The sequence below is a fragment of the Apis mellifera genome, linkage group LG2 (genome assembly GCF_003254395.2).
Source record: "Apis mellifera strain DH4 linkage group LG2, Amel_HAv3.1, whole genome shotgun sequence".
In the NCBI taxonomy this organism is placed as follows: domain Eukaryota; kingdom Metazoa; phylum Arthropoda; class Insecta; order Hymenoptera; family Apidae; genus Apis; species Apis mellifera.
Window position 1 is genome coordinate 4,580,802 of NC_037639.1, and position 25,610 is coordinate 4,606,411.

At 28.1% G+C, this 25,610-nt stretch overlaps 1 protein-coding gene across 12 annotated transcripts in view; it reads right to left on the reverse strand.

Moving 5' to 3' along the window:
- LOC100578885 (putative transcription factor capicua) overlaps positions 1 to 25,610 on the reverse strand; it is a 52,158-nt gene that overhangs the window by 2,247 nt on the left and 24,301 nt on the right. For 7 of the 12 annotated variants that reach the window (XM_006559089.3, XM_003249400.4, XM_006559093.3 and 4 more), the window contains 20 exons: positions 12,330 to 12,616; positions 9,254 to 9,642; positions 8,058 to 8,613; positions 7,691 to 7,954; positions 7,287 to 7,398; positions 6,983 to 7,189; positions 6,787 to 6,902; positions 5,833 to 6,701; positions 5,501 to 5,714; positions 5,112 to 5,192; positions 4,158 to 4,444; positions 3,620 to 4,030; positions 3,236 to 3,545; positions 2,835 to 3,148; positions 2,021 to 2,210; positions 1,572 to 1,775; positions 1,223 to 1,486; positions 909 to 1,107; positions 600 to 817; positions 29 to 508 (listed from right to left, as the gene is read on the reverse strand). In XM_006559089.3, coding sequence (XP_006559152.2) covers positions 29 to 508; positions 600 to 817; positions 909 to 1,107; positions 1,223 to 1,486; positions 1,572 to 1,775; positions 2,021 to 2,210; positions 2,835 to 3,148; positions 3,236 to 3,545; positions 3,620 to 4,030; positions 4,158 to 4,444; positions 5,112 to 5,192; positions 5,501 to 5,714; positions 5,833 to 6,701; positions 6,787 to 6,902; positions 6,983 to 7,189; positions 7,287 to 7,398; positions 7,691 to 7,954; positions 8,058 to 8,613; positions 9,254 to 9,622 — 5,665 coding nt within the window. In that variant the 5' untranslated portion in view covers positions 9,623 to 9,642; positions 12,330 to 12,616. Of the gene's footprint in view, positions 1 to 28; positions 509 to 599; positions 818 to 908; positions 1,108 to 1,222; positions 1,487 to 1,571; positions 1,776 to 2,020; positions 2,211 to 2,834; positions 3,149 to 3,235; positions 3,546 to 3,619; positions 4,031 to 4,157; positions 4,445 to 5,111; positions 5,193 to 5,500; positions 5,715 to 5,832; positions 6,702 to 6,786; positions 6,903 to 6,982; positions 7,190 to 7,286; positions 7,399 to 7,690; positions 7,955 to 8,057; positions 8,614 to 9,253; positions 9,643 to 12,329; positions 12,617 to 14,351; positions 14,487 to 15,390; positions 15,626 to 25,610 lie in introns of those variants that run through there. The other 5 variants (XM_016910717.2, XM_006559094.3, XM_026438938.1 and 2 more) reach the window with 5 other exon arrangements.

The following is a 25,610-nucleotide window of genomic DNA, read 5'->3' on the forward strand; positions in this document are numbered from 1 at the left end:
AAATCTCAATTAATTTTCAAATAATTACCAGTTATATTAGGTGAAGATTCAGAAACAGGTAGTGGACTAACTAGACTGTTAGCACTCATAGGTGTAGAGTTAGCTTTTAATTTTTGTCTGACCTCCCTAATCTTTAATTGCAAACTTGTCTTATTAGGAAATATATCTGAATGTTTTGCTTGAAAAGTTGTAGTAGCTTGTGTTGAAGGAAAGTAACCATGTTCTTGAAATAATTGCATTACAAGATGTCGACGTTGTTCTAGTACTTTCCTATGACCTCGTTCATTTTCACTTCTGCCAATTCCTACAGAATTTCCGGCACCTCCACCAGGTGTTTTTGGTGTTCTGGGTGAACTAGCATCAACATCTCCTACTAGATCGGTATTAGTTCTATATGCATCAACGTTAAAATCTGGACCAAAGAATGTATTTCCTGTCAACTTGACACTAGAAGTTGATTTTGGAGTAGCAGATATTGATGTATCTGATTCGATGTCATCCTCATTCACTATTAGAAAAAAAATTTTATTGTAATATTTAAATTTTTAAATAAAAATTAGAAGATATGTGCCCTTTTATAAAATTATTAAAATATTTACTTGTGGGCCTATGAGGTCCTTGCGCGGATTTTTTTCTGTAACTTTGCATTTGTATCGATGATTGTAAATTTGATGGATGTAAACCAGATGTTACTACTGAACCATGACCAGATGAACCCACTGTGTTGATACTGATTGCACTTGGACTTTGTATATCTTCTGGTTTAAATTCTGGTAAAGATGAGAATTTTTCTTGGAAATTTACTTGCTCCAGAACTCTATATACAAAAAATTAAAAATTATATTTTTAATTGTAAATTTAAATTTAAATTTAATGATAAAATTCAAATATTTTTTAACTTTTTATACCTGTCCATTCCATCTTCGACATTTTTCTTGAAAAAAGAACCCTTCTTGGTAGATGGTGACGGCGAAGCATGAGATTCTGAAAAATTTTGTTGTTGTTGTATTTGTTCTGTAGCTTGAGATGTGTTTGTTTGTGGACGATTATCACAATGTTGAGAAGTCAAAGGCCCATGGTCTCCTGCATTTGATGTGGGAGGCATTGCTATAAAAAAATAAAGAATGTATATATATATGTATATTTATGTTTCATTTATATTTATTATTTAAAATAATTATTAATATATTATTAATATATCATGAAAATGATAAAAATATACCCATTGACTGTCTCCTTTGTAACGGTGCGCGACCAAGTTGTGCTGGAGTTGGAGCAAGCATAAAAGGACCTTTACTTGGACCTATATCATTAGGTTGTGTTTCATCCATAGAATATGATTTATTTGTGGGAATTTCAGTACTACCATGATTACTAAGAGGTGTATGAGGAGTGTGTGGAGATGGCTGTTTATGTTTATCATTTGTAGCAGATAAAAGAATATTCACAGTATCTTTTCTTTCTTGATCAGATTTTACATTAGTTACTGAAAAAATATAAAAACCATCTTTAATTCTTATTCAAAATATATACAATATCATTAAAAGTTATATATAAAAAATATGATTTACCATAAAATTGGGCATGATTGTTTCCTATTTGATTTTCATTTTTTTCGGGTTCTGCAAGACGAGCTATTGGATGACCAATTCCTCGATAAGTTGATGTAGTGGAAGTTGTTGGAATTGAATATGGTTTGGTCACTATTACACTTTGGGTTTCCATTTTATTGCCAGAAACTAAAGCTTGGGAAGATATATTACGATTGCCAGCATCTATAAAATATAATTTGCATTATATTTATTTTATACAAATTTTTATAAATATATTTTTATATTTAATATAAATTAATAAATTGTAATCATTTTGATATTAAAAATGTATTAAAAGAAGTTATAATAAATATATAACTATGACAAATAGTAATTGTAAATAATATTTTATTGCAATAAAAAATAGTAAAATCTCGAAATAATTATATAAAATTAATTATATATAAATATATTTTGCAAAAACTTACCAGAAATAGGTATATGAAATCCACAATACATCCGGGAATGAGGTGGTGTTGGACCAAGATACTGTGATCCCTGCTGCGGTTTGGAAACAGCCACCAAATCGTTATCGAGCAATGTTAGAGTGAACGATGGTTGATAAGGGACAGCTGAAGTAAGGGGGCGAAGAATAGTGCCTAAAGACTGCAACGGCTGCTGTTATTTAAACAGAGCCATCATAGGTTTCAATCCAATCTGTCAGTTAAACTTTTATAGTTTAATTTTTGAGTTTATTCGCATGTGTTTACATAGCACCTTTTAGAAAAGCTTTAAGAGTTCGCTGCTCCCTCAATTCAGGTTTTAATTGGAAAATAGAAAAAAAAAAAAAAAAAAAGAAAGAAAGAAAGAAAGAAAGAAAAGAAATAATATTGCAGCAAGGTAGTGTAGGCACGTGCGAATAGCACTCGAATTATACTTAAACTTTATAGTAACTATTCATACCTTATATTCAGACAGTAGTAAAAAAATAATCATTTATGAGATAATAAATAATTGATTGTTTGAGTGTAGGCAATATAATTATATTTGTTAATTCAAAAAAATATGAAAATTACTACTTATCCTTCACTCAAACGATAAATATAAAATTTTTAAGTATTCACACATGCCTGAATGAAAAGGATTATTTTACAGGATATTTTAGGAAAATAAAATATTTTAAAAGTTTTAAAATTATATAATTCACTGAATTCATTATATAGGTTCAATTCGTCTGGACCATTGTAGGTATGTATGTTACTATTATACATTTTTAATAATTTTTATATTTATAATACTTACAGAATGTAATACCGGAGCAGCCGTAAATTTAGGTATATTTCTTCCATTTTCATGAATGCTTGCTACCAAATTACTCATACTATATTGAGTACTGTACTGTTGCTCATTTTTTACTGGTTCTGGTTTAATGACTTTTGGAGATATTGGCATAGTTATAAAGGCTCCGCCTGTAGGTTGAAAACCTGATACTCCAGTTGGATTAACAGGACTATGATAAGGATATGTGCTGGGTAAAACAGAAACGCTTCCTCCTTTGTCCATAGAAGTATGATGATATTTCGTCGTAGTTTCAATACCTGTTGAAGGTATTCGTGCTAGACGAACAGAGAAATTAAATTTACTATACTATACTATATTGTTAAACATCATTGATTTTTATGTAATCAAATATTAAAACAAACCTTTTATTGGTTTAGGCCTACAGGTTATTTCTTGTTTAACATTTATTGCTTCTCTCTTCTGACCAGTTACAGGTGAGAATCGTGATTGCATATAACATTTCTTTTCAGTATCTTCATCTTGTACATCATTATCACTATCTGTCAATTTATCTTTGCATTTTAAATCTATTTCAGGTTGTGGATCTTCGCAGATTACCATTTGATCTTCATCTGACGCATTACCATCTTCGTCCTGTTTTAAATCAGATTCTGTATTTTCAACTGGTAAAGGCATTTCCATTATTCGATGTGTATGTGACTGATTAATAACCTAATAAAATATATAAATATATTATTTAGCATAAAGAAAAATTAAAACATTTAAATAACATAGATTAAATTTACCTCAATCGTGGGAGCTTCATTATATACCGTAGTAACGGGAACAGTAATTTCGTCTGTAGCTCTTGGTGTTAATGGTACATCATCTGCTGGTGGTCCCATATCCGTTTCTTCTCCAGTACTATTTAATTTTCCTCGAGATTCGCTACCTTTAAAACTTGTCGTTGAAGATTTTCGCCTATCTTTGCTACACCATTTCCAATCTGGATGCGCTTTAAAATGTGCTTCTTTCACTTCTGATGCAAGATCATGATATTTTTGTTTTTCTTCTGGTCCTAAGGCATACCACCATTCCCCCAATATTTTAGACACAGTACGATTATCTTGATTCGGATGTCTTTGATGCACTACTGCACGATGTCGTTTAGAAAAAATCATAAATGCATTCATCGGTCGGCGTATTCTATCTTTAGTCTGTAAAATTATATTATAAATTTTTAAAATTAATCTCATTTCATTTATATTACACTATACTAAGTAAAATTTAAGATATAATATTGTTTTAAAATAAAAATTGTAATAATATTCTTATCAAACTTACTTTAAGAGGACTCTGTGGTTCCTTGGAATGCAATGCACTAAGGGATTGACTGCGTCTCTTATTAGCATTAGCTTCAACTTCTGCAGGAGTTGTGGGTTCTGTTTCAAAAACATCATCATCTTCTTCTTCAGCTGGAGTTATTGGATCTGGTCCTGGTCCAGATCCATCTTCACCAGGTGTACTCATACTAATTGGAATTGGAGGTGCACTTAATGGTGGACTCAATGCAGATGGTGGAGGACTCACTTCTGATTGATCCAAAACTGTTGTTTGCCAAGGAAAAGCTGCTGCAATAAAATTTTTATATTAATCACAATGACTCTTTAATTAATTCTGAAAATAATAGCAAAAAATATATTATTATAATTTATTAAAGCAAATTATTTTCATAAAGGAAAGTGTTAGTGTATAATAGAAATTATTTTATAAATAAATTAATGAAATACATAATAATTAATATTATCTTAAAATATATTTTAAATGACAATCTAAAGATATTATAAAATTTAAGATATAAAAAATAATAATAAAAAAAAATTAATGCCATCTATCCTCAATCTTAAAATAATATTAAACATTAAATATTGAATCATTTATATTCTGATTTAAATAAAATGAGATAAAATATAATTCAAATATTAACAAAAAAATATACAATAGTTATTATACAAGTTATTATACAAACTAGCTATTATATAATTTAAATTATTAAAATAAAATAGCAAAATATCAATATTTTTTTAACAATCTTATAAGTAACAATCTAAAGTAATTCAATAATTTTATAATATTCAATAATTTTATAATATAAAAATATTATATAAATTTTATATTTATTAAATAAAAATTACTTTTTAAAGTAAATATTATAAAATTGATCATATATATCATTGACATATTTTATAATTAATATTAAAATAATAATACATTTTATTTGACAGTTAAAATTCAAACCTTTTTTCCAGTTACGCCCTGCATTATTCAATAATGATGGAGGATGAGACTGGTATGCAGGAGGAACATCATGACTACCATCTGTGAAAATCTTATTATTTAGTCAAATCTGCTAATTAATGTAAAATGATAAGATAAGATAATAGAAACATAAACGCAATCATAAATAAAAATCATATAAAACAATAATTTTTTTATCTAATATTAAATTATATATAATAATAAAATATATTTAATAATAATCTGCCAATTAAAAAATAAAAAATTACAACAATCATTCTAAAATAAAAATAAAAAAAATAAAAATTAAGTTTAATCATATAAAAATATATTAAAATAGTTAAGAAATAATGTTTACAAAATAATGATTCTGAAATCTATAAACTTACACAGAACTCCATTATTTTTAGAATTTTCTTCCCTAGATGATTGCGTTTTAGGAATCTGTACCAAATGCCCAGGTTGTACAATTACATGCTGGAAGACACTTGTTGGAGTAGGTGGATTTGAAGCTTCAGTAGTTGTCATCACAACACTCGTAGGGGGTGGTTGTGTTCTTTGCATATCCATATGAGTAGATACATGTGTAGCCACTTTATTTGCCTAATAATAATGATATATTTTATTCCATTTATTACTAGATATATTTTTTATATTTAATATTCGTAATTAAAGTAAAGTTAAATGAAATTACTATAATAAAATTATTAAGATTACTTACTTGTAAAACTGATAATTTGTCGACATGGACGGATGAAACAGCAGGTGATTGCGGAGGCTGACATTGCGTTTGATGTAATGTTGCTGGAAGTTGACCTAAGTGATTCATCAATGCTGGTCTATATTTATCATCTTGATTAGTTATATGGCCTGCTGCAGATACGTCCATACTATTTTTTATCACAAGATACTTTTTTTCATGTTGATGCTGCATCACATAAATTGGCTGATTTTGCGTTTGTGGTTGAGCATAATCAACAGGTTGTTCCAAAGGCTTATTATGTAGAAGAGTCAAATTTTGTGGTGTTGATGTAGATAGTGGCATATGAGGTGAATGAGATGGTTTTAATATTTGTGAATTTTGTTCTGAAATTTCAGAATGATTAGGAAAACCATTATTCGTTGTAAGTGCATGTTGAAGAATGATGCCTTGTTGTTGTTGAGCTATAGTTGTCACAACCGATGGATGCCGCGGCGGTGGGCTTTGTTCTGACCATGATGAAGTTAGATTGGATCCTGGTATACCACGACTTACAGGAGAGATTCTTATCACGCTTGTTCCTATACTAGCAGGAACTGGGGCAGTTGGAGCTGAACGATTCGATCTAACCACTCGATTCGGTTCAGGTTTTATCACTTGCTGTTGATATTGAGTAAGGAAAGTAGATTGAGTAGGTGAATGTTTCCATTTCGCACCAGGCGAGATTAATGGAGTTGCATGATGAGCAGGACTTGAAATAGGCATAAACACATTGTTTTGATTCAGTCCCAAGGGTGGTACTGGAGATTGATTGATACAAGGAGATATCGAAGATTGTCCTGTTGGTGAAGAGAAAGCTGGTGTTGCCGATCTAGAACTTCCTAAGGAAACTATAATAAAAAATATTAAATATTTAATTTTTTTTTAAATTAAAAATTCAAAAATTTCGTAAAATATTAAAATTTAAGAATTTACCAAGCATATTAGCAGCTTCAGTTTCATCAGGATCAAATCGACCAGCAATTCTTTTATCTCCATAATTTGGAGAAGTATCAGAATCTCTAGATGTTTCTTCACCATCCATTTTGCCACTAAATATTTTCATTATTTAATATACAAAAATACTAGATTATTATATTTAATCAATAAATAATTACTACATTTTTCTTACCCAGGAAAAGTATTTGTCGGACCTCTAAGACAAGATCCTTTCAAACTAAGATGACGAGAACAATATCCTCTTCGTTGACTTTCTTTGGAACATCCTTCTTTACTACAAAGTCTACGCCATTGTTTACCATTAAATTTTTTTCTAACTCCACTTGGTGTAGCCACTACATCACCTTTTTTATATCTATGTGGCGTTGCCGCCTGAGATCTATTTAATATTGAACAATTCAATATTAAATATATAATTCTTCTATATTTTTTATTTATTAATTAAATTATATATTTTATTTAATTAGCATTATTACCTGGGCGTGGCTGCTTGAGAACGAGGAGTTATACTGCGTTGTTCAACTAAACTACTGGTACTTCCTCGACTTTGCATGCTGCTTCGTTTACTGCTCCCTGACAATTTTGCATCTGTCAGTTGAATATATTTATATTATTATTATTTTTATTAATATAAATAAAGTATAAAATTAGAAAAGATAGACGTAATAAAAGTTATTAAAAAATAAAAGTAAATATCATAAAAATTCCGAGATATTAATTACAATAAATTTATAATATTATAATTTATTATAATAATATTTTCTGAAAATTTATTTCATTTCATTTCATAAAAAATAAAGATTTATTTCTAATAAATATTTTATTAAAAATTTCTACATCTCTATATTTAAATACACAATAGAATTGTACATTATCTAACCTGCATCTGAAGGGAATGTAATATCTTCCCTATCTAAGTCATCTTCACTTTCTAAATCATCATACGGTCGACTTCCATTACTTAATGCTGTAGTGGCAGGATGTGCAGAAGTGCCTAAAGTCATGAGAGGACTAGTACCAGTCGTTCTATAATAACCACCTGTGTCACTATGAGTTGATATATGAGATGTATGATGAGAAGTGTGATGAAGTTGCAAAATTGGCACTGCAGTTGGAGCTTCTGAAGAATTTCGATAGCCATGTTCTACGAATCGAGAAAATAAAGGATTTACTTCAATAAGAATAAAATTTCTTAATTAAAAAATTACATTAAGTTTTTAATTATATTTTATAGAGATATCCCATACCAATTCCTTCGACCCTCGCAGAATCACAGTCTTCTAGTCCTTCCTCTAATTCGTCCCACCAAGGAGGTTGCACTAATCGTAGATCCGCACGTGTCACAACATAACTATCATTTCGATCATCTTCCCTTGATATTTTAACAACAAAACGCTTAGGATTTGATAAAATCTTGCACACTGTCCCTTTTACAAACACTTTAGCCGCATCAATATGATTGTTTGATGGACACTTGATACAAACTTTTGCATCTAAAGTCACTTGCCCAACCGAAGGGCTCGCATCACCTATCACATCGTACCTTCCCGCACCCAAAACGTCAGTATAACGCATTAGTTTTCTTTCTCCATCAAACTCAATATAAATTTCTCCTTGAACAACATTACGAATAACACCTGGATAATAATATGAATCCCTTAAAGCTAACACTCTGTGGTCGCGCCACTCACTGAGATCAATAGCAACAGGCCGAGGACGAGGACGTAAAGGTTCCTCTCGAACAGAATAATCCACTGCTGTACTTTGAGGTGGTAAAACTACCACTGAATGTGCCGAGGATACCTAATATTAAAATATCATGATTAATACATATAGAACTATAAAATATTATCTCAATTTGATGAAATATCTTTTTAATGATCTTTAGTGATAATGTCTTCAAGATTTCTATTATTTATAACTTATCATTTTTTATCCAAAGTATAAATAAAACAAAAATTATCATGAATTGAACATTATATTGATATATGAACATTATATTTAAAAAAAGAAATTAAAATTTTTTATATGTATTTTAGAAAATAAATAAATATATTTTAATATAAATATAAAATATATTTTTTGGAAATTATTTATTAAATATTTACATGTATGAATTTATAAAATAATTAATAACAGTTTTCATTACTAAAGGATACATGTATAAAGATTCTTAAATCTTAAACTTAAGTTAAATTTAAGTTTAATAATTTTGTTAATCATTTTTCTCTTTCTTTAATAGATATCAAAAATAAATTATGTACATAAATTATATATAATTAATAAATATAATTATATATAATTAATAATTAATAACCAGAAAAATATTTAAAATCACAATATATCTTTTTACTTATTATATTTCTGAAACTTTAATTTGATATTTCATCAAGATATTATCTTATAGTTAATTCTCTTATAAAATTGTTCTTACTATACGCACTTGATAACAATCGGATTCTTGTTGCGGAGATTGCCGAGTTGCTGAAGTTGACTGTTGAACTAAACCTGATTGACTGAGTGGCATATTCGGTGCCCGTATGTTTACCATATTATTTACGGTTCTTGTTACATTGCTGCTTTTATCCATTTCCTCAAGCTCCGATAAATCATATTTTCGTTTCTTTGGAAGTTTCTTAGCACTGATCGTTGGATCAGACGGATCCCGCTGAGGAGGCACCGGCGGCGGGGGTGGTTGTTCCGGAATAGATTTTTCTTCAATCGAACTGCCGCCACCACCCCCGCCTGCTCCATATTGTCCGCTTCCAAGGGGATCCCGTTTTTCGTGCATCTCAGAGTGAGCAGTCAGCATTTTGGCCACCTCACGCTGCTCTGTAAATTAAGAATAAAATATTAATAAAATTTTTTTAGGATTCTATTTATTTTTAAACATTTAAAAAGAATTCTCTTAATATCATTTTTTTATAATCTAAAAAACTAGATAATTTAAAAATTAAGAATAAAAGGAAGAAAGAAAGTAGAGAAATGAATAGATTAAATTTCACATGATATAAAAAGTAGATTTAAGAAACGAAGAATTTTAATTTATTTTTTATTTATACTATTTATATTACAGTAATATTTATTATAAATAATAAAGATTTTATTATTTAATAGAATTAAATATCAATTGAATTTTTATTATAATAATAATGCAATATATATTCAACTTGAATATAAAATTCAAAACTCTGAATTATTTAGAATATAAATTCCTAATTGTTTACATAAATGATTCATAAAAATAAAAATATTCATTGAGTTTATAAATATTATGCATGAATACTAGAATGAATAGATAAATATAAAATTTGATTCATAATCATTAATCTATATTCATTAATCTATAATTTTATAAAACTAATATAAGATAATATTACATATATAAATATTTAAGTATACATATGCATTTTTTTTAGCTTAGTAACTATAAGTTTCAAAATATACATAAAAATATTACATAGTAAATATAGCTAATATAATTATAATAATAGCTAATATAATTATCAATTTCAAATTAATGCTTTATTTAATTGCTATTTCATTTCAATTACTGTCATTGTTGAAAATCTTATATAAAATATTTTTATGAAATATTAATAATACAAACAATATAATCTTGTGATATTATCTAAAAAAAAATAAATAATTTCACATAGAAGTTTATTTTTATCAAGTTATATTAATGATATTATATGTATTTCAAATATTTAAAATTAAGATAAAAGATATTTAGATTAAAAAATTTAAATTAATCAATTAGAATATGAAAAAGTCAATTAATTTTATCATGAAAATAGATATATATTATAAAAATCAATCTTGTAGTAAATTCTTAAATAGATTCTAACATCTATTATTATTCTGATTCTCAAAAATATAAATGAATTTTGTTTTCAAAAGTGAAAGCGTTATTGTACTTGCAATCCACGCTCATCATTTACTTTCCCCAATTCTAATACAAGAAATAAGACCACATAATCCAAATGATCGAACACATTAGTCTTATTCAAATAAATTCATGAGTCATTACACTTCGAAATAATCAAAAGAAAAAAAGAAAAAAAAAAAAGAAAAAAAGAAGGAGGGGAAAGAACGACTAGTCATCGATTCTTTTCCTCAAACATTCTTCTCTACAAACACGAATAAATGATTTTGTGTAACATTGATATTTTATTTTTAAAAGAACAAAATCAATTATAAATTGTTTATAGCAAATAATATAAACAAAAATTTATTTAATGAAAAACAATATAATAGAAAGTTATCAAAATTTTAATTTAATTTTAGAAAAAATCAATGTTGTAAGTTTATTAGTTATTAAATAATATATAATACGTAAATTCATGAATAATTTTACGTTACATCATTATTTTATTAAAAATACATATACAATATTATAACATATATAATAAATTACGATTTCAATAATAATTTACTTTATTAATTTGCAAGTTATTGGAAATGTCGTTCTTGATGTTGGACATTCAAACTTGTATTTATTGATGTGAAAATAGTGAATTAATAATATACCACAAATTATCGCTTCTTTGAACATAACATTTGTATTATATTTCTTAATTAAAATAATTTTGATCATTATATTAATATAAAATATTTTTTTAGTTAAATTCAATTACAAATGAATAAAATAAATAATATTAATTGATTTTGAGAATCAATAAATAAATTATATAAAATATATTATTCCATAATATATTTTATAATTCAGTTTCTTCAATGTATATGTATATTATATATAAATAAACGATTAAGTATTAGTAAAAAATCAATATTTTATTATTAAATAATCAATAATACTTTCTTTTATATTTAATATTATATGCCATTCTTCTGTTTCTTACTAATTTATTTGTTCCTTTCTTTTCATAGAATATTTATATTTTATATTTTTTGTGATAAAATTCATTATTTTAAATTCGCTTTGAAAAATTGTATTATTTATTTATTTATTATTACTTTATTATTATTTATTATTATTACTTAATATATATAGTTTCCTTTTTTAAATTATACCTATATATATTTCATCATTATTTATATTTATATAAATTATAAACAATATTACAAACATAATTTAATATAGAATATTAGATTTAATATTTATCATTTTTCTTTTTTTATTTCCAGTTTTATAAAAATAAAACTTTTTAATAAAATTAAAATAAAGATCTGAAAATTGTAACAAAATTGATATCGTGTGAAATTTGTCTTTTTGCTTCATTCTTTTTGTATTTATTTATAGAAAATTAACGATTATTTTTTAATTTTATCATTTAATAATCAAAGATTAATATAAAAGGATTTATATAATAAAAGATTTTAATAAAATGAATGAGAATTTTGTAGTTTTTCTAATATAATATAGATTCGAAATTTTTGTAAAATTTTTAATGGAAGTATCATCTGAAAAATATAATTTTTTAATAAAAATGAATTCAATATTGTATATATAATCTAGTTTTAAATTACAAATATACATATATATATATACTTACAGTCTGTACAGTCGAGAGGAGGCTGTGTGCTGAAATGTGGCGAGTTGAAGCTGGGAGGGTGGTGACACCGGCTGGGTGCATACCTCAGCACCCGGCTGTCGGGGACAGGATGCGTCGAGTCTGGGCTCTCTCGTCTTTGTCTATCTTGTGACAGGGTTGCTGTTCCCTCTCCCAACTCCAATTCTTCTTCCCAGCCCCAACTGCCGAGCATCCTCCTCCGAAAATTCTCTTCTTAGGCGAACACTTTTCTCTTCTTTCTTAATTGTCTCGTACCTCTAGTCAATGTCCTGCATAACAGAACGTGTTTCAAAAAGGTTACTATAGAATTTTGCGAGTATTCGATTCTCACAACGCTTAGGATACTTGTCTCGTTTGTTTCGTGACGATCTCTTAAAAGCAACAAAAACTACCAAGACTCCGGGATTTTTATGTTCCAGTAATTTCTCCCCCTCTTTCTCATCTTCTATTATACATCGACGACATGAGTTGTTAACTCCTCCATCTTTTTGATATAAAGTGTATGGTCTTTAGGATATAAATACAATTGAGAGTAAAATGACAGAAGCAAATGTTCCTCTCTTTCTCTCGAATTTTATTCTCAAATGTACTTGTAAATTTAATATAAATACATTGAACAAGAATATTCTTATTTATTAAAATTATGCATATATTATAAATCAAAATTCTTAATCTTAATTTAAAAGAAATAATATTAGAAATATTTATACTTAATAAATAATTTTTTATTTATTATTTATTATATATATATATATAGAATTATCAAGTTAATTATCAAGTAAACTTAATAATTCATTCTTATATTGCAGTATTTTTTCTCGTCAATCACTGTTTATTAAATTTTATTTATTGACATTAAACAAAATTTTTTAAATTTCCAAACTATTTATTATATTATCTTTTTAAGTTGTTTGATCGAAAAATAATTCTAATCTTATTTTAATAATATTATTAAAAAATACAAATAGAATTATACATAATGACATAGCAAGATAATAGAACAGATTAATATTCAAATAGAATAAACCACTAATCTAAAGAAATTAAAAGTGATTCTCAAATTACAAATATGTCTCGATTATCGTTCGTAATGGAAACCACTTTTTCTCTCGAGTTACCGCGGTTTATTATCTGCATCGCAAGAAAAAATCATATCGAAATCGATAAATTGCATCAAACTGGTCCACTTGCTATGGAACCAAATAAAATTTTAATATTAAACGTTCGATAGTATAATTCGATGTATCATAAGAACTTGTGACGAAAAGTGTTCAATTTGTATAATCAGATTTTACGCATGTCGTTACAAAACGATTCCGAAGCTTATGAAACAACTGTTGATTGCGTTCTTCCAAACATTTCTTTCAAAACTTTTTTCGTTTTTATATATACGAAAAATTAATATATCAAAAAAATCATCACAAATATTTTTTATCTAACAATAAATATTAATTTGATATATTTCTACTTTTGATCAAATAAAAGTTACTATATAAAACTAAAATTACTATATCGTGAGAAAACATAAAAAAAAAAAAAAATTAGAGTTAAACATCAAATTCAAATTTGATACTTTTATCAAAGTTACGAAATAAACTTTTTTGTATACAAATAAAAAAATGAAACTGAAAATATTTGATTACTGTATATAAATAATTTGCAAAAAAGAGTTAATTAAAAAAAAATTACTGATTTCTCGTTAAGATTTCTCGTTATTGATAATGAATATTTTTGAAATGACATTAAAAAAGAAATTTGTTTGAATTGAATATTTGATAATTACATATTCAATAATTTATAATTACATATAATTTAATATTTTATATAATTCAAATAAAATACAAAATAATCTTGCAAGTTATATCAATAATAAATTAAACTAGAATCTCTTCTTTTCTAATATCAATCTTTTCGTTTGAAACAAAGAATTTATCAATGTGTAATGCATAAAAAAGTAGTTTGAAGATATTATTTATAATACAAAAAGTCAAAAATCCAACGAACCTCAAATGTTAGCAATTTAGAAAACTGTCTGATAATTGCGTAAATAAAATCAATACATTAGTTTTCACTGTATACCACGGTATTCGCATTTTTTATATACACTCAGATAATTCAATAGTTGGGGTCAGAATAAAATCACAAAGAACGAAAACGTCCAAGCTTTGGTATCGAATATCACTTCGACCTTCAAGCTGACAGGAATCATCTTAAAAAACACAGCACGACACAAATGTATACACAACTCGCGATTCACGTGTGCGAGCTGTAACGAGAAACAGAGATTGGCACGCGCGACATAACCTATTCAAGAAATCACCGTGTTTCTTTCGTAAAGCGGAGAAAAACGATTGCGCTTTGAGCCGGCTCTCACTTCCGTAGCAGTGCCCGACGAAGATTCCAGGGGCGACTAACGAGTAGTCAACAGGCACTTAGTCGCCGCCGCCACGAATTACGGAGAAGTAAGAGTGCGCGCACACACAAACGGCTGAGGAAGCACACGCACGGTGGAGACGCACTCGCGAAAGCGAACAAACGAACGTGAGACGAGAACTCGATAGGAAAGTTTCGAGGTGAGACAAAGTCGATCTCGCGCATCGATTGGAAATCACGCGTCAAACACATTGATCACAGTAGTACGTCTACCCCAATCGCGTCTTGATTCTCTGCATATGGAAAAACGAAAGAGAGGAAACAATGGGAAGAAAGATGAAGAGGATACGATATTAGCTTCTCGCTGCGAAACAAGGATAAAACATATATGCGTGACGTTCTTATCTTAGGTTTGAGCGAGCAAAACAATAAACAGAGGGGAAAAATAGTGAAAAAGAGATAGGAAAAAGAATTAAGAGAGTGAAGAATGAAGAAAAGAAGAAAAAGAAAGAGAAATGTTACCACGCTTCTTCGCGTCCTACTACCTTCGACGCGATCGCTACACTGATACTGAACCGAGTTCGCCCCGTGGCCCAAGTTCTCGGAGGAAAACAACGCGCTCTCGTGATCGGCGTAGTGTGAGTAAAGGACTAAGGGGGAATGCACTAACCTCGCTACTCCCTACCACGAGGCTGACTCACGTTGTGCCTGCCTTGCCTGCTCCGAAACTCTCCGCCATTGTGGCGTATCGGTCGGTCGACTCTTTCTTCCCCCTTTCTCCTTTCCTTCTCCCACTCTTTCGTCTTCTCCATCACTTCTTTCCTTTACTCTACTCTTTCCGTATCTTCTTCTCTTTCTCTTTCACAACGTTAACATAATATTGTGGACGTGCGTTTACAGGTACGTGAGGGTGGTCGAATGTCTACATGTGTACCGGGACGAAATTCAAAACCTGTTACGTGACGCCCAGAAGATAATACTGGTGTCCGAGCCAAACTTGTCCATTTTCGATTTGAAATTCTTATCGTCTACCTTCGATTGGATTTCTTTTTCAAAAAATCATTCTCAGTTTGTTTTTCACCTATTATAATTTTCAATCGATTAGATAAATGGAAAAATTAATTTCTCATTGTTTCGATTCTGCCACGAAAAAGCAATTCTATTCAATGTTCGAATATTGTTTGTTTCGTTTTAAGACATGGCCATTTTAAGAATGCAAATATATTTCAAAATGTTTATCGTTATATTCTCAATAACTAAACTAGTGCGGAATATTATAAACATAATGTAGCAAATAATTGTTGTCTAATATATTTATTTCAATTATATTTAATCTTAACTATAATCAATTGCGTTTTTTTATTACAAAAAAGTGAGAAACTTTGAAACAATGATATATACATTATTATTTGATAATTATTTGATAATTACTCCCAAGATAAATATCTCTTAGGATAATGTAACTAATTACGTATAGATAAATCTATCGAACTTGTGATATAAAATATAAAATTAAAAAATTTTAGAAAGAATATTTATTACAGAGAAACTTCTTTGACGATTAGAATTAATATATGTACAATATAAATATATAATATCTTCACACTTAGATCAATGAATTTGTGACACTGATACACGAATGTATCGTCAAGATTAACTTGCTACCATCAAGGTAGAAATGAGTCATCGTGCATGAGTAATATGATAAAACTAGGTTTCTAATTGTTGTATAGTCATACTAATGTAAAATACGCGCGTATATAGAAACAAAAGAAAAGAAATATATTAATTAGTTGCATATTCTAATTCTTCATTTATGTTTGTACGAAATTAAATAAATTAGTAGTAAATAATTCATAAATAAAGAAAATTTGCATAATTAACACCAATGAGGAATAGATAACGTCGTTATCGACGAACGTATTTAATACTATTTCACTTAAATTGCTTGCTTCTTCCAAGAAAATGAATACAATACGAGAAAGGAAAGAGGAAAAAAAAAAAAATAGAAAAAAAAAAAATAAAAAAAAATGACTTGTAGAATATAAAGTCTAAGAAACTTCTTGGCATCTCTTTGGCTTGTTTACGTCGATATCAACGGCGTGTCGCGTTACTAGTCATTCGATATTGTCAAAACAGGAGACTTCTTCAGCAAAGACAACCAAGGGATGAAGTTACCCCAATAGTGATCGAAAAAGCCTACCAAAAATACTCCTCTAATTCAATTAGAGTAGGGTGCACGCGCGGTGCGCAAAGGAAAACACTTATATTCGAGGGAATTACATTTTCGAAAGTAATTAAATTAACGTCGAAAATGTAAACATTGGCAAAAAACTACATAATACAGCAAGGTTTTAATTTTGCTTTAACGACTAACAGCTTGAACAAACTTTACGAGCAATTCTTTATTTTACATTCGTTTTGATTGGTAACGCTTGCAGTTATAACGATTTTATTTTCATTAATAAAAACAAATGTAAAAAAAAAAAAAAAAGAGAAAAGGAAGAGAAAGAAAGACGAGATTGAAGGGGGGATTGAAACAATCGGCGGAGGAAATGCAATGCGAAATCTTGCGATACAATGGATAAAACCGGTATATATACGTTACATATTTCTGAAATGTCAGTTAGATGTTCCGTAAGATTATAGAAATTCGAAAACTAGAGTGTATACATACTACGTTACAACATCACACCGCCGTACTCTGCTACACGTGGAAATCCGAATGTAAGTTGTACACGAATGCCCACGCGATACGCCGTGTATTATGCAAAAAGTTCTTTGCGCAACGTCTTTATTAGCGGTCCGCTTTCCCACTGTGCAATAATCGTGGCCGAGTGAAAAAAGAAAAAATCGTTTCCACTTGAATTTATCGCGATCATACCATCCAGCGAGAATTAATCAATTTCTACTACACGCGCTCGTTTGTTTGCGAGCAGCTTTCTACTCGAAGGTTTCACGTATCGACGGGATCTCCTCGATGGGATTTCTCAACAACTACACATGGAAACGGAAGAAATGTTAATTTTTAACGTTTTAGAGAAGAGAACTTTAGCCGCACTACAATATATATTTATAGCGTAACAAACACTTAAGATTAGATATATTTGTTTTTTAGATAATATTTATTTTATGAGATAATTCTCTTTTCACCGAGAGAGAAGGAAGGATTGTAACACGAGCGTGTAATGAATCATTACAACATGTCACTAGCATTGAGATAAATGCTGATATTATCCGAAACACGACGTGATTATGATCATTCTTTAAATACATTAACCTTGCCAAGATTCTCTCATCACGTCTAACCTCTTTTGTACCTCTATCGCTGAATGAACGATCATCATTTGCCGAGTTAAATCCTTTACTAGAACAAAATATTATACACAGTTTGGTATTACTACTAATATTTATGCATAAATGGTCATTATCTCAGTAGTTAATAGAGTAATAATTTGATCGAAGTAATTATCTATTTAAATGGCTTTGTTATTTGAGAAAATAATGAATTATTTAAGTACTTTGAAGTGTTGGTAAGTATTACTATTTTGTTTTATTTAAAATTATGTCCCTCCAAAATAGAAATTCACAAATATGTTATAATACATTAAAATTTCTATTGTACCGTTGAATTATGTACATTTTTTTATAATATCAAGATTCTAAATGAAATAATGATTCATTTTAATAATTTTTAATTTATTTTCTCAGATTTATGGTATTTTACGTAATGTCTAATAAATGAAATATTAAATAATAAAAATAAAAATATATATATATATATATATACATATGTGTTAGCATTAAATATATATGTTAGCATTAAATGTTTAATGACTTTTAATTTAAATAGCGAAAAGATCCTATATATATAAAAATATACGATAAAAATCGATAAAAATTATTCGAAATATACTCGCTTCTCCAGCGCTATTAAAGCGCATCTTACCGACACTCTGTCCACCTAGCTTTTACCTAGCTTTGTCACAGGATCGGCATTACGACTTCATAAAGAAATAGCATCAGAGCATTGAAATATATTATCCCCAGAAAATGTCGAGGCTGCAACCGATACTTTTCCCAGTGTCCGTTCCGGAAACGGAATGTACCCGGAATACAGGTGCCATTCAAGTTCAAGTATGGTATACCATGGATCCCTCCAGCCATGGTATTATAGACCCTCGGGTATTAGTTTCCTGACTTTAGCAGCGGAGTTGAGACGAGGGTTTCACCCGCTTTGAAAGTTAGAGTCGTATCGACTACACGAATTACGCGTGAAAAAGAAAACAGTGGATGATACCTCAGCCATCACCGTCAGGAGTATACCACCCGCGGATTCCACCGTTCACTCGCAAGGCCCCCGAGGAGCTTTCCTTTTAACGGGCCTTAACAACTTGTAACCGATACCTGTGCTCCCTCTATTCTCTCTCTTTTTTTCGTTACTCTTCGTGTCTGCCCTTCTCCCTCTTTCCCTCTTTCTTTTCGGTTTTCTTTTCTTCCCTTCTATGGTGAATGGCCTGAATGAAAGGAGGCAAATCGTCGCGCGAATATTGTATACGTGGCCTGTCGGCTGGTCCACGAGGCAACCTCGCCACAATGGGACGCAAGAGACCGAAGAGGTGGTTGGGGTGCGTCCTTGGTTAGTTTGGGCATAAATCAGATACACGCTGGTTATATAGTACTAACGCCGTGACAGGTAGAAAGGCGGGGATCCTCCGTGACAATTGTCCGTCTATTCGTTTTCTACGCTATTGTTGCGCATCCCTATCTCTCTGTCTTTCGAAACACCTGCTTTTCCAACCGATATCGTCATCACGGTAGGAACATAGGTTCGGCTACGATTGTTTTATTAACCGTAGTAATATGAGAGAGTGAAGATATGATCGAGAGATACGCGATAAAAGGGTGGTCAATGAAGAATTATTAATCAGATACCTTTGTCAGATTAAAAAGAAATTTTTTTCGAGATTATACAATTGATAAGTTATTTCATATTTTTTCTAGAGATACGGTAACAGATCGCAATTAAATATAGTAGAATTCCATTTTCTCTGAAAAGAGAAATAATAAATTCATTATATCATAAATAATATATCAAATATTACAACAAATCTAATTTCCATAGAAAAGTAATATTCATCTATTTATATTTACAATGAATCGTACAATTGTATCGAATTTTTCTTTGTTGTTTAAAAAAATTTTTTTGTATATTTACGCACCAAATGCGTAATAATTTTTTAAAATAAAAAATAAATTTTAGAATAAATACTAATTGTTCTAATGATAATTATTGATAAAATCTAATTATTATTTGTTATAATTACTATAATTGTTTAGTGCCTATTCCTTTTTACTCCAATTAAACATAATTTTTTTCAAGATATGGGTTATTTTATATTTTCAGAAAGAAGTACAGACAATTCCGCGTTGAATATCGCGTTATAAGAAATTTCATAAATCCATTTTCTCCAATTTTTTTTTCAATTACCGCCAAGAAATCCACTTGATAGAATAGCAATTTCAAAGAAATCATAAGATGGATTATAAGATTTTGATCTATTCTTTCGTTTTACTGATCATAAAAACATTTCAAAATATTATTTGCAAATTATCAGGAATGATAACAATAATTTTTTTTATTAAGAAAAAATTAACTAATTAACTAATATTAAAATTAATTAAAATTTCAAAAATTTCACTTTTCAAAAGTGAAGATTCAATTGAAATAGAGTTGTACTGTAAAAATAATTTTTATTATCCTTCGTTTTCTTATTATTTATTTTATGTTTTTATGTTATTTTTATTTTTTATGACGTTAAGAAAATTTTATTTATGTGTTATTGATTAAAATCGATATTTTAATTAGCGAATCGAGTTGTACATGTGACATCAATTACTAAATTTAACCCTTTATTGAGAAGCTGACATTCAAAGTATATATAAAAGTTTCACGAAACCTTGATCATTTATGACATAAAAGTGAGCTACTTACGTCCAGTGATTTGTCATATGATTATAATGTAAGCGACAGTCATAGGTTATTTTGTACATCGATTGTACAATTGTAAATACCTAACAAAGGTAAAGAATAATATATTTCACATACGCTAAACATATTACTTCATAAAATGTAATATTCGTTTGTAAATATTATTTTGTTTTATTAAAAAATAATACTATTATGCATTTAATCGATTTTATGTCTTCAAACTAACTCTTCATATGCATGATTATTTCTTATTTTTTTTTTATATCTTCTTTAATTGATATTAAGTAATCTTTTGAAAGATCATTAAAACAACATACTTTTATATTGGAATATTTGTACAAAAATAAAAAAAAAATATATATTAATAAATACAAATATGTAAAATATCTAAAGTAAAATACTTATTATGATATTTATAAGTGAAAAGAATTTTAATATTTTAATTATTAATAGTCTAATATTTTTTTCTAAATATTAACAGTTAAGATATAATATAAGAATTATAATATCATCCATTATACAAAATTAAAAAGTATATTAAATCGAAAATTAATTGTTAAAAGAATACATAAATTAAGATTCAACTAAGAGAAATAATTCACTCGAATCACGTAGCTTTTTACGATATACATATTGTGATAGAGTAATATAAGTTCCAAGAAAAATCGGTCTTTCTCTCTTGATAAAAGTGCAAAACATTGTTTCATCGCAATAAAATGAAGGAAATACCAGAATTTCGTGGCATCAAAAATAATCGTACCGGTTATACAGTGGACTATAACAATAAATCAGATCGTGGTCATTAATCGTATTACGTAAAGCAAGTATTAAACCATTGATCAAGTTAATTATTTCTTTCCCGTTTACACTTATTTTTCCAATATTTTTTACAGTTTAATAGTCGATAAATTGAATCTTGAAAAAGAGTCAAACATTTTCGATTTATAGAGATATTATTTTAAAATTCTCGAATAAGAAAAGTTTAACAAAATAAAATTCGATATAAAAAGACTTTATGCTCGGATTAATATTTCGAAAGGGAAGAAAAAAAAATTTGCCTTTTTATTTTTAAGCATTCGAGACAATTCTTGTATAAAAGAATACTATATCAAATTATTTATTATCAGTTTATCAGGGAAAAAGCTACTTTCGAAATTGAAAATTGTTTCGAATTATCGAATCTTGATACTTCTTGCTACTTTTATAATATTTTTAAAAATTATCAAAGAAAATATCCTAAGTTTTAAGAATTTCGACTTATCTATGACGCATAATTACTTCGAATTTTGAAATATATATGTCTGGCAAAGATATCAAATTAAATTTCGATCGAGTTAAATTCGAGTTATAAAATAAGACATCTAAACATAATAAATAATATACGAGTTAAAATAAGTTTATTTCGCATTATAGAGAGATTTGCATAGGAAGAGAACGAAAAAAATATAATAATTTGAGCAGAACTTTCCGAATTAATCAAAGATTACAATAATATAGAAACAACAAATCATCTTTTTATTATTTATATGGTATTTCGCGTATCGTCGAGCTAGGAACAAACGTACTCGTGGACAACTCGTGCCTACACATGAAGTATGGTGCGACTTCCGGTCCGTTCTAAAGATAATAGTATCGCAGGAATGTACGACTGCTTGAAAAATGCAGTCACCATTCTTGCAATCCAACCGATTGTACGCGAGAATTCTGATATTAACAACTAGACCTTACTCGCACAATTAAATTACAATCCATTAGCTAGATATTATTTAGTGAATTTTTTTTTTGTTTCTTAATTGTAAGATAATTGATATGAAATAATCTATCCTTCTATTCGAGCAAAAATTTATTTCTCGATAATACACGTTCGTTTTTCTTCAATCGATATACTTAATCTTTTCATCTTCTCGATAAAATAACTTACTTTTCAATTAATCATTCGAATATTATACATCGTTTTGCCTTCCGTTTAACTTGCATACCATTTCTGTGGTGATCGAGATCGTAAGAATTCTGAAAGAAAGTCTTTTATAATTCCAGAAAACCGGTTCCTTTTGAAGAATTACTCAGAATTCATAAAAAAATTATACGTGTATAAGGTAAATTTTATTTAATCCATGATACTTTTCCATTCATTTCTAACGCTAATTATATATTCTAGATGCAATACAAAGATCGTTTCGAATCCTTTGAGAAATATTATTCATATAACTTTTTTTTTTTGTGTGTTGTCGATCATAGAGATGAATAAAACATTAAAAATGTAAGTAAATAATGATAAAAAACTCTTTTAAGAGTAATTTTTCTTATTATATCGCTTATATAATCATTTCTTATATGAATAATTGATTTTTTTATTTTTTAGTGCGTTTTTGCAATGTTTGACAAAAACTCAAGATAAATAACAAAACCAATATTTTGTTATTTCAAACATTTGACCATTGAATATATGAATCTATTCATTTTTGAATTACGCATTTTCAGTATTTTCATTATTCTTTTTGAAAACAAACATTTATGCGTTTTGAAAAAAATCTTATTGAATTTATGCAATAGAATTTTCTTGTCTCTTCAATTTTATCAAATTTAGAAATAGAAGAATTTAATCAATTCTTAAAGATTACATGTTAATAATTTTAATGTGAAAATTAGGAAATGTTTTAGAAAGTGAATTGATTAGTTTAGTTTTTCTATTAATTATAAATTATAATATATAAGAAAATTTTGATACTATCAAAAATTTACTAAGAATTTATCCTATGTTCCTATATTTTAATATTATCTACCGAGAGTGAAACACGGTATAATCGAATATTTCCATAAACAGAGATGAGGTTTTTAGTTAATTACATTAGTTAATTGCAATTACAGTATGTATCCAAAAAGATATAAGTTGGCTTTAGCCTGATGAAAACAGGTTCTGAAAACATCTTTAAACAGATTTCTCGTCAAGACTTAATGACGAAAGAAATCCACGTACAAGATAAAATTACGACACAATAAAAGTGACAAGTAGTAGAGAAATTTCGAAGAAACATGATGGCGTACAAAATGAATATTGAAGATTTTTTCTCTCTCTCTAATGATAAATATTATTATATAAAGAGAAAAAAAAAACTATTGCAATACCAAACTCATTAATGTAAATTATTTTAGACAACCATATTTATTAATTATATCATATTACATTCACGCTTAGGTATAACTTGTTTATTAAATTTCTCATTTGAAAAATTCATTTCAAATTGAATGTTTTGCAACAACTTTTCTTTGTTTTTAAAATTTTAAACTTTTTACTAAATTGTTCAACTTATTTTAATACTGAAAAATAATTTAATATTAACTGTTACTGATCTTAGTGTAATTTTAAATAATTTGAAATAAATATGATTATTATGATACATTTAGAATAATAAATTTTAGAAAAATTTTCTAGAGATTGAAGAAATCCTAGAAATCCTAGCTTAATTGAGATTTTTCCCAAGTTTTAGCAAATCTAATAAAATAGATATATAATAGATTATATATGTATCATTATAATTTACAATTCTAAACATTGATATTAAAAATATTTTCATTCAAAGAAAAAGAAATGAAATGTAAATGCTAATATAAAAATATACTAAACTAAGAAAATTAAAAATTGCTTGATGAAAGGACTAAATAACTACAGAAAAAAAAAAAAAGTTCAACCTCGACTTCAAATGCGTCATTACCTTCCTTTGTAGTTGAATTTTAAAAAATTTCGAATTAACGTTGTACACAAAAATATTGTGACGAAAAAGAAAGGAAACAACGTAGGTATAACGAGCGTTAAGTGACATTTATAAGCTTTTTAACAAGATATCAATAAATTTCCGGACTCATAACAGCATGACATTACCCTTTAATGTTTCATCGGTGTACATGTTGCCCGCACGCGAAAACAAATGTGTGTACTTTCATCAGGTAACAAGCCCACGTACACACATGTAACATAAACCATTCCACGCCATTATGTCATACCACCTTCTCCTCCATACGATCCAGCATAAGAACACGGAATCTAATTGTAAGTATCACATTTATAGCGTTTCTCTTCCTTTTTTTCTTCCTCTCATTTAGATTGGTACTCGAATAATTTTGAAAGTTTCCAATAATGTACAAAGATACATGTAATTATGTAATTCCATCACACCATAATTATAAATTATGCAATAAAAATGTAATATCGAACATTGATTTACATTTAATCAAAGAAGAATTCATAAAAGAAAATCGATTGAATTGGACACTCGTTATGTTTTATACAAGTAATTAGTAGATTTATATTATCTCTTAAAATAGAAGGAATCATTTTTAATCTTTGAAGATATAAAATGTATTAGTTGCGAGATAGATTCAAATTTATTTAAGTTCCGTTATTTAATTAACATCATTGTCAACTGCTAATGTTATCGATCGAATTAAAAATAATGCAGATATCGAATCGTAAAGTTTTGAATAAAATAAAATAAATATGACAAATTATTGAGAGGATTAAAACTTATTGAGAGGAGACAATGAAAAAAATCCAGTATTAATAAGAAATCCTCTTATATCCTAAATATCCATTGTATTTATATATATATTTATTATATTTATTTTATTTTATGATTAAATATTTATGTAACCATATAGCTACTATTCGGATCATCGAAAGAGTTAAAACGAATCAATGATGCGCAACGTAGTTTCCACCTGAATGAAATCGTTCAAGTTATACTCAATTAACGTGTACCTTTATATCCATCAACGTTATATCCCTTGTAATTTAACGAACGATAATCTAAACTGTAAATTGATCCTGTAGGTTAGTTTCTTTCTTATTCGGTCATTATTTCAAAAATCCAAGTGGTCCCCATTTAAACTAAAATCAATAT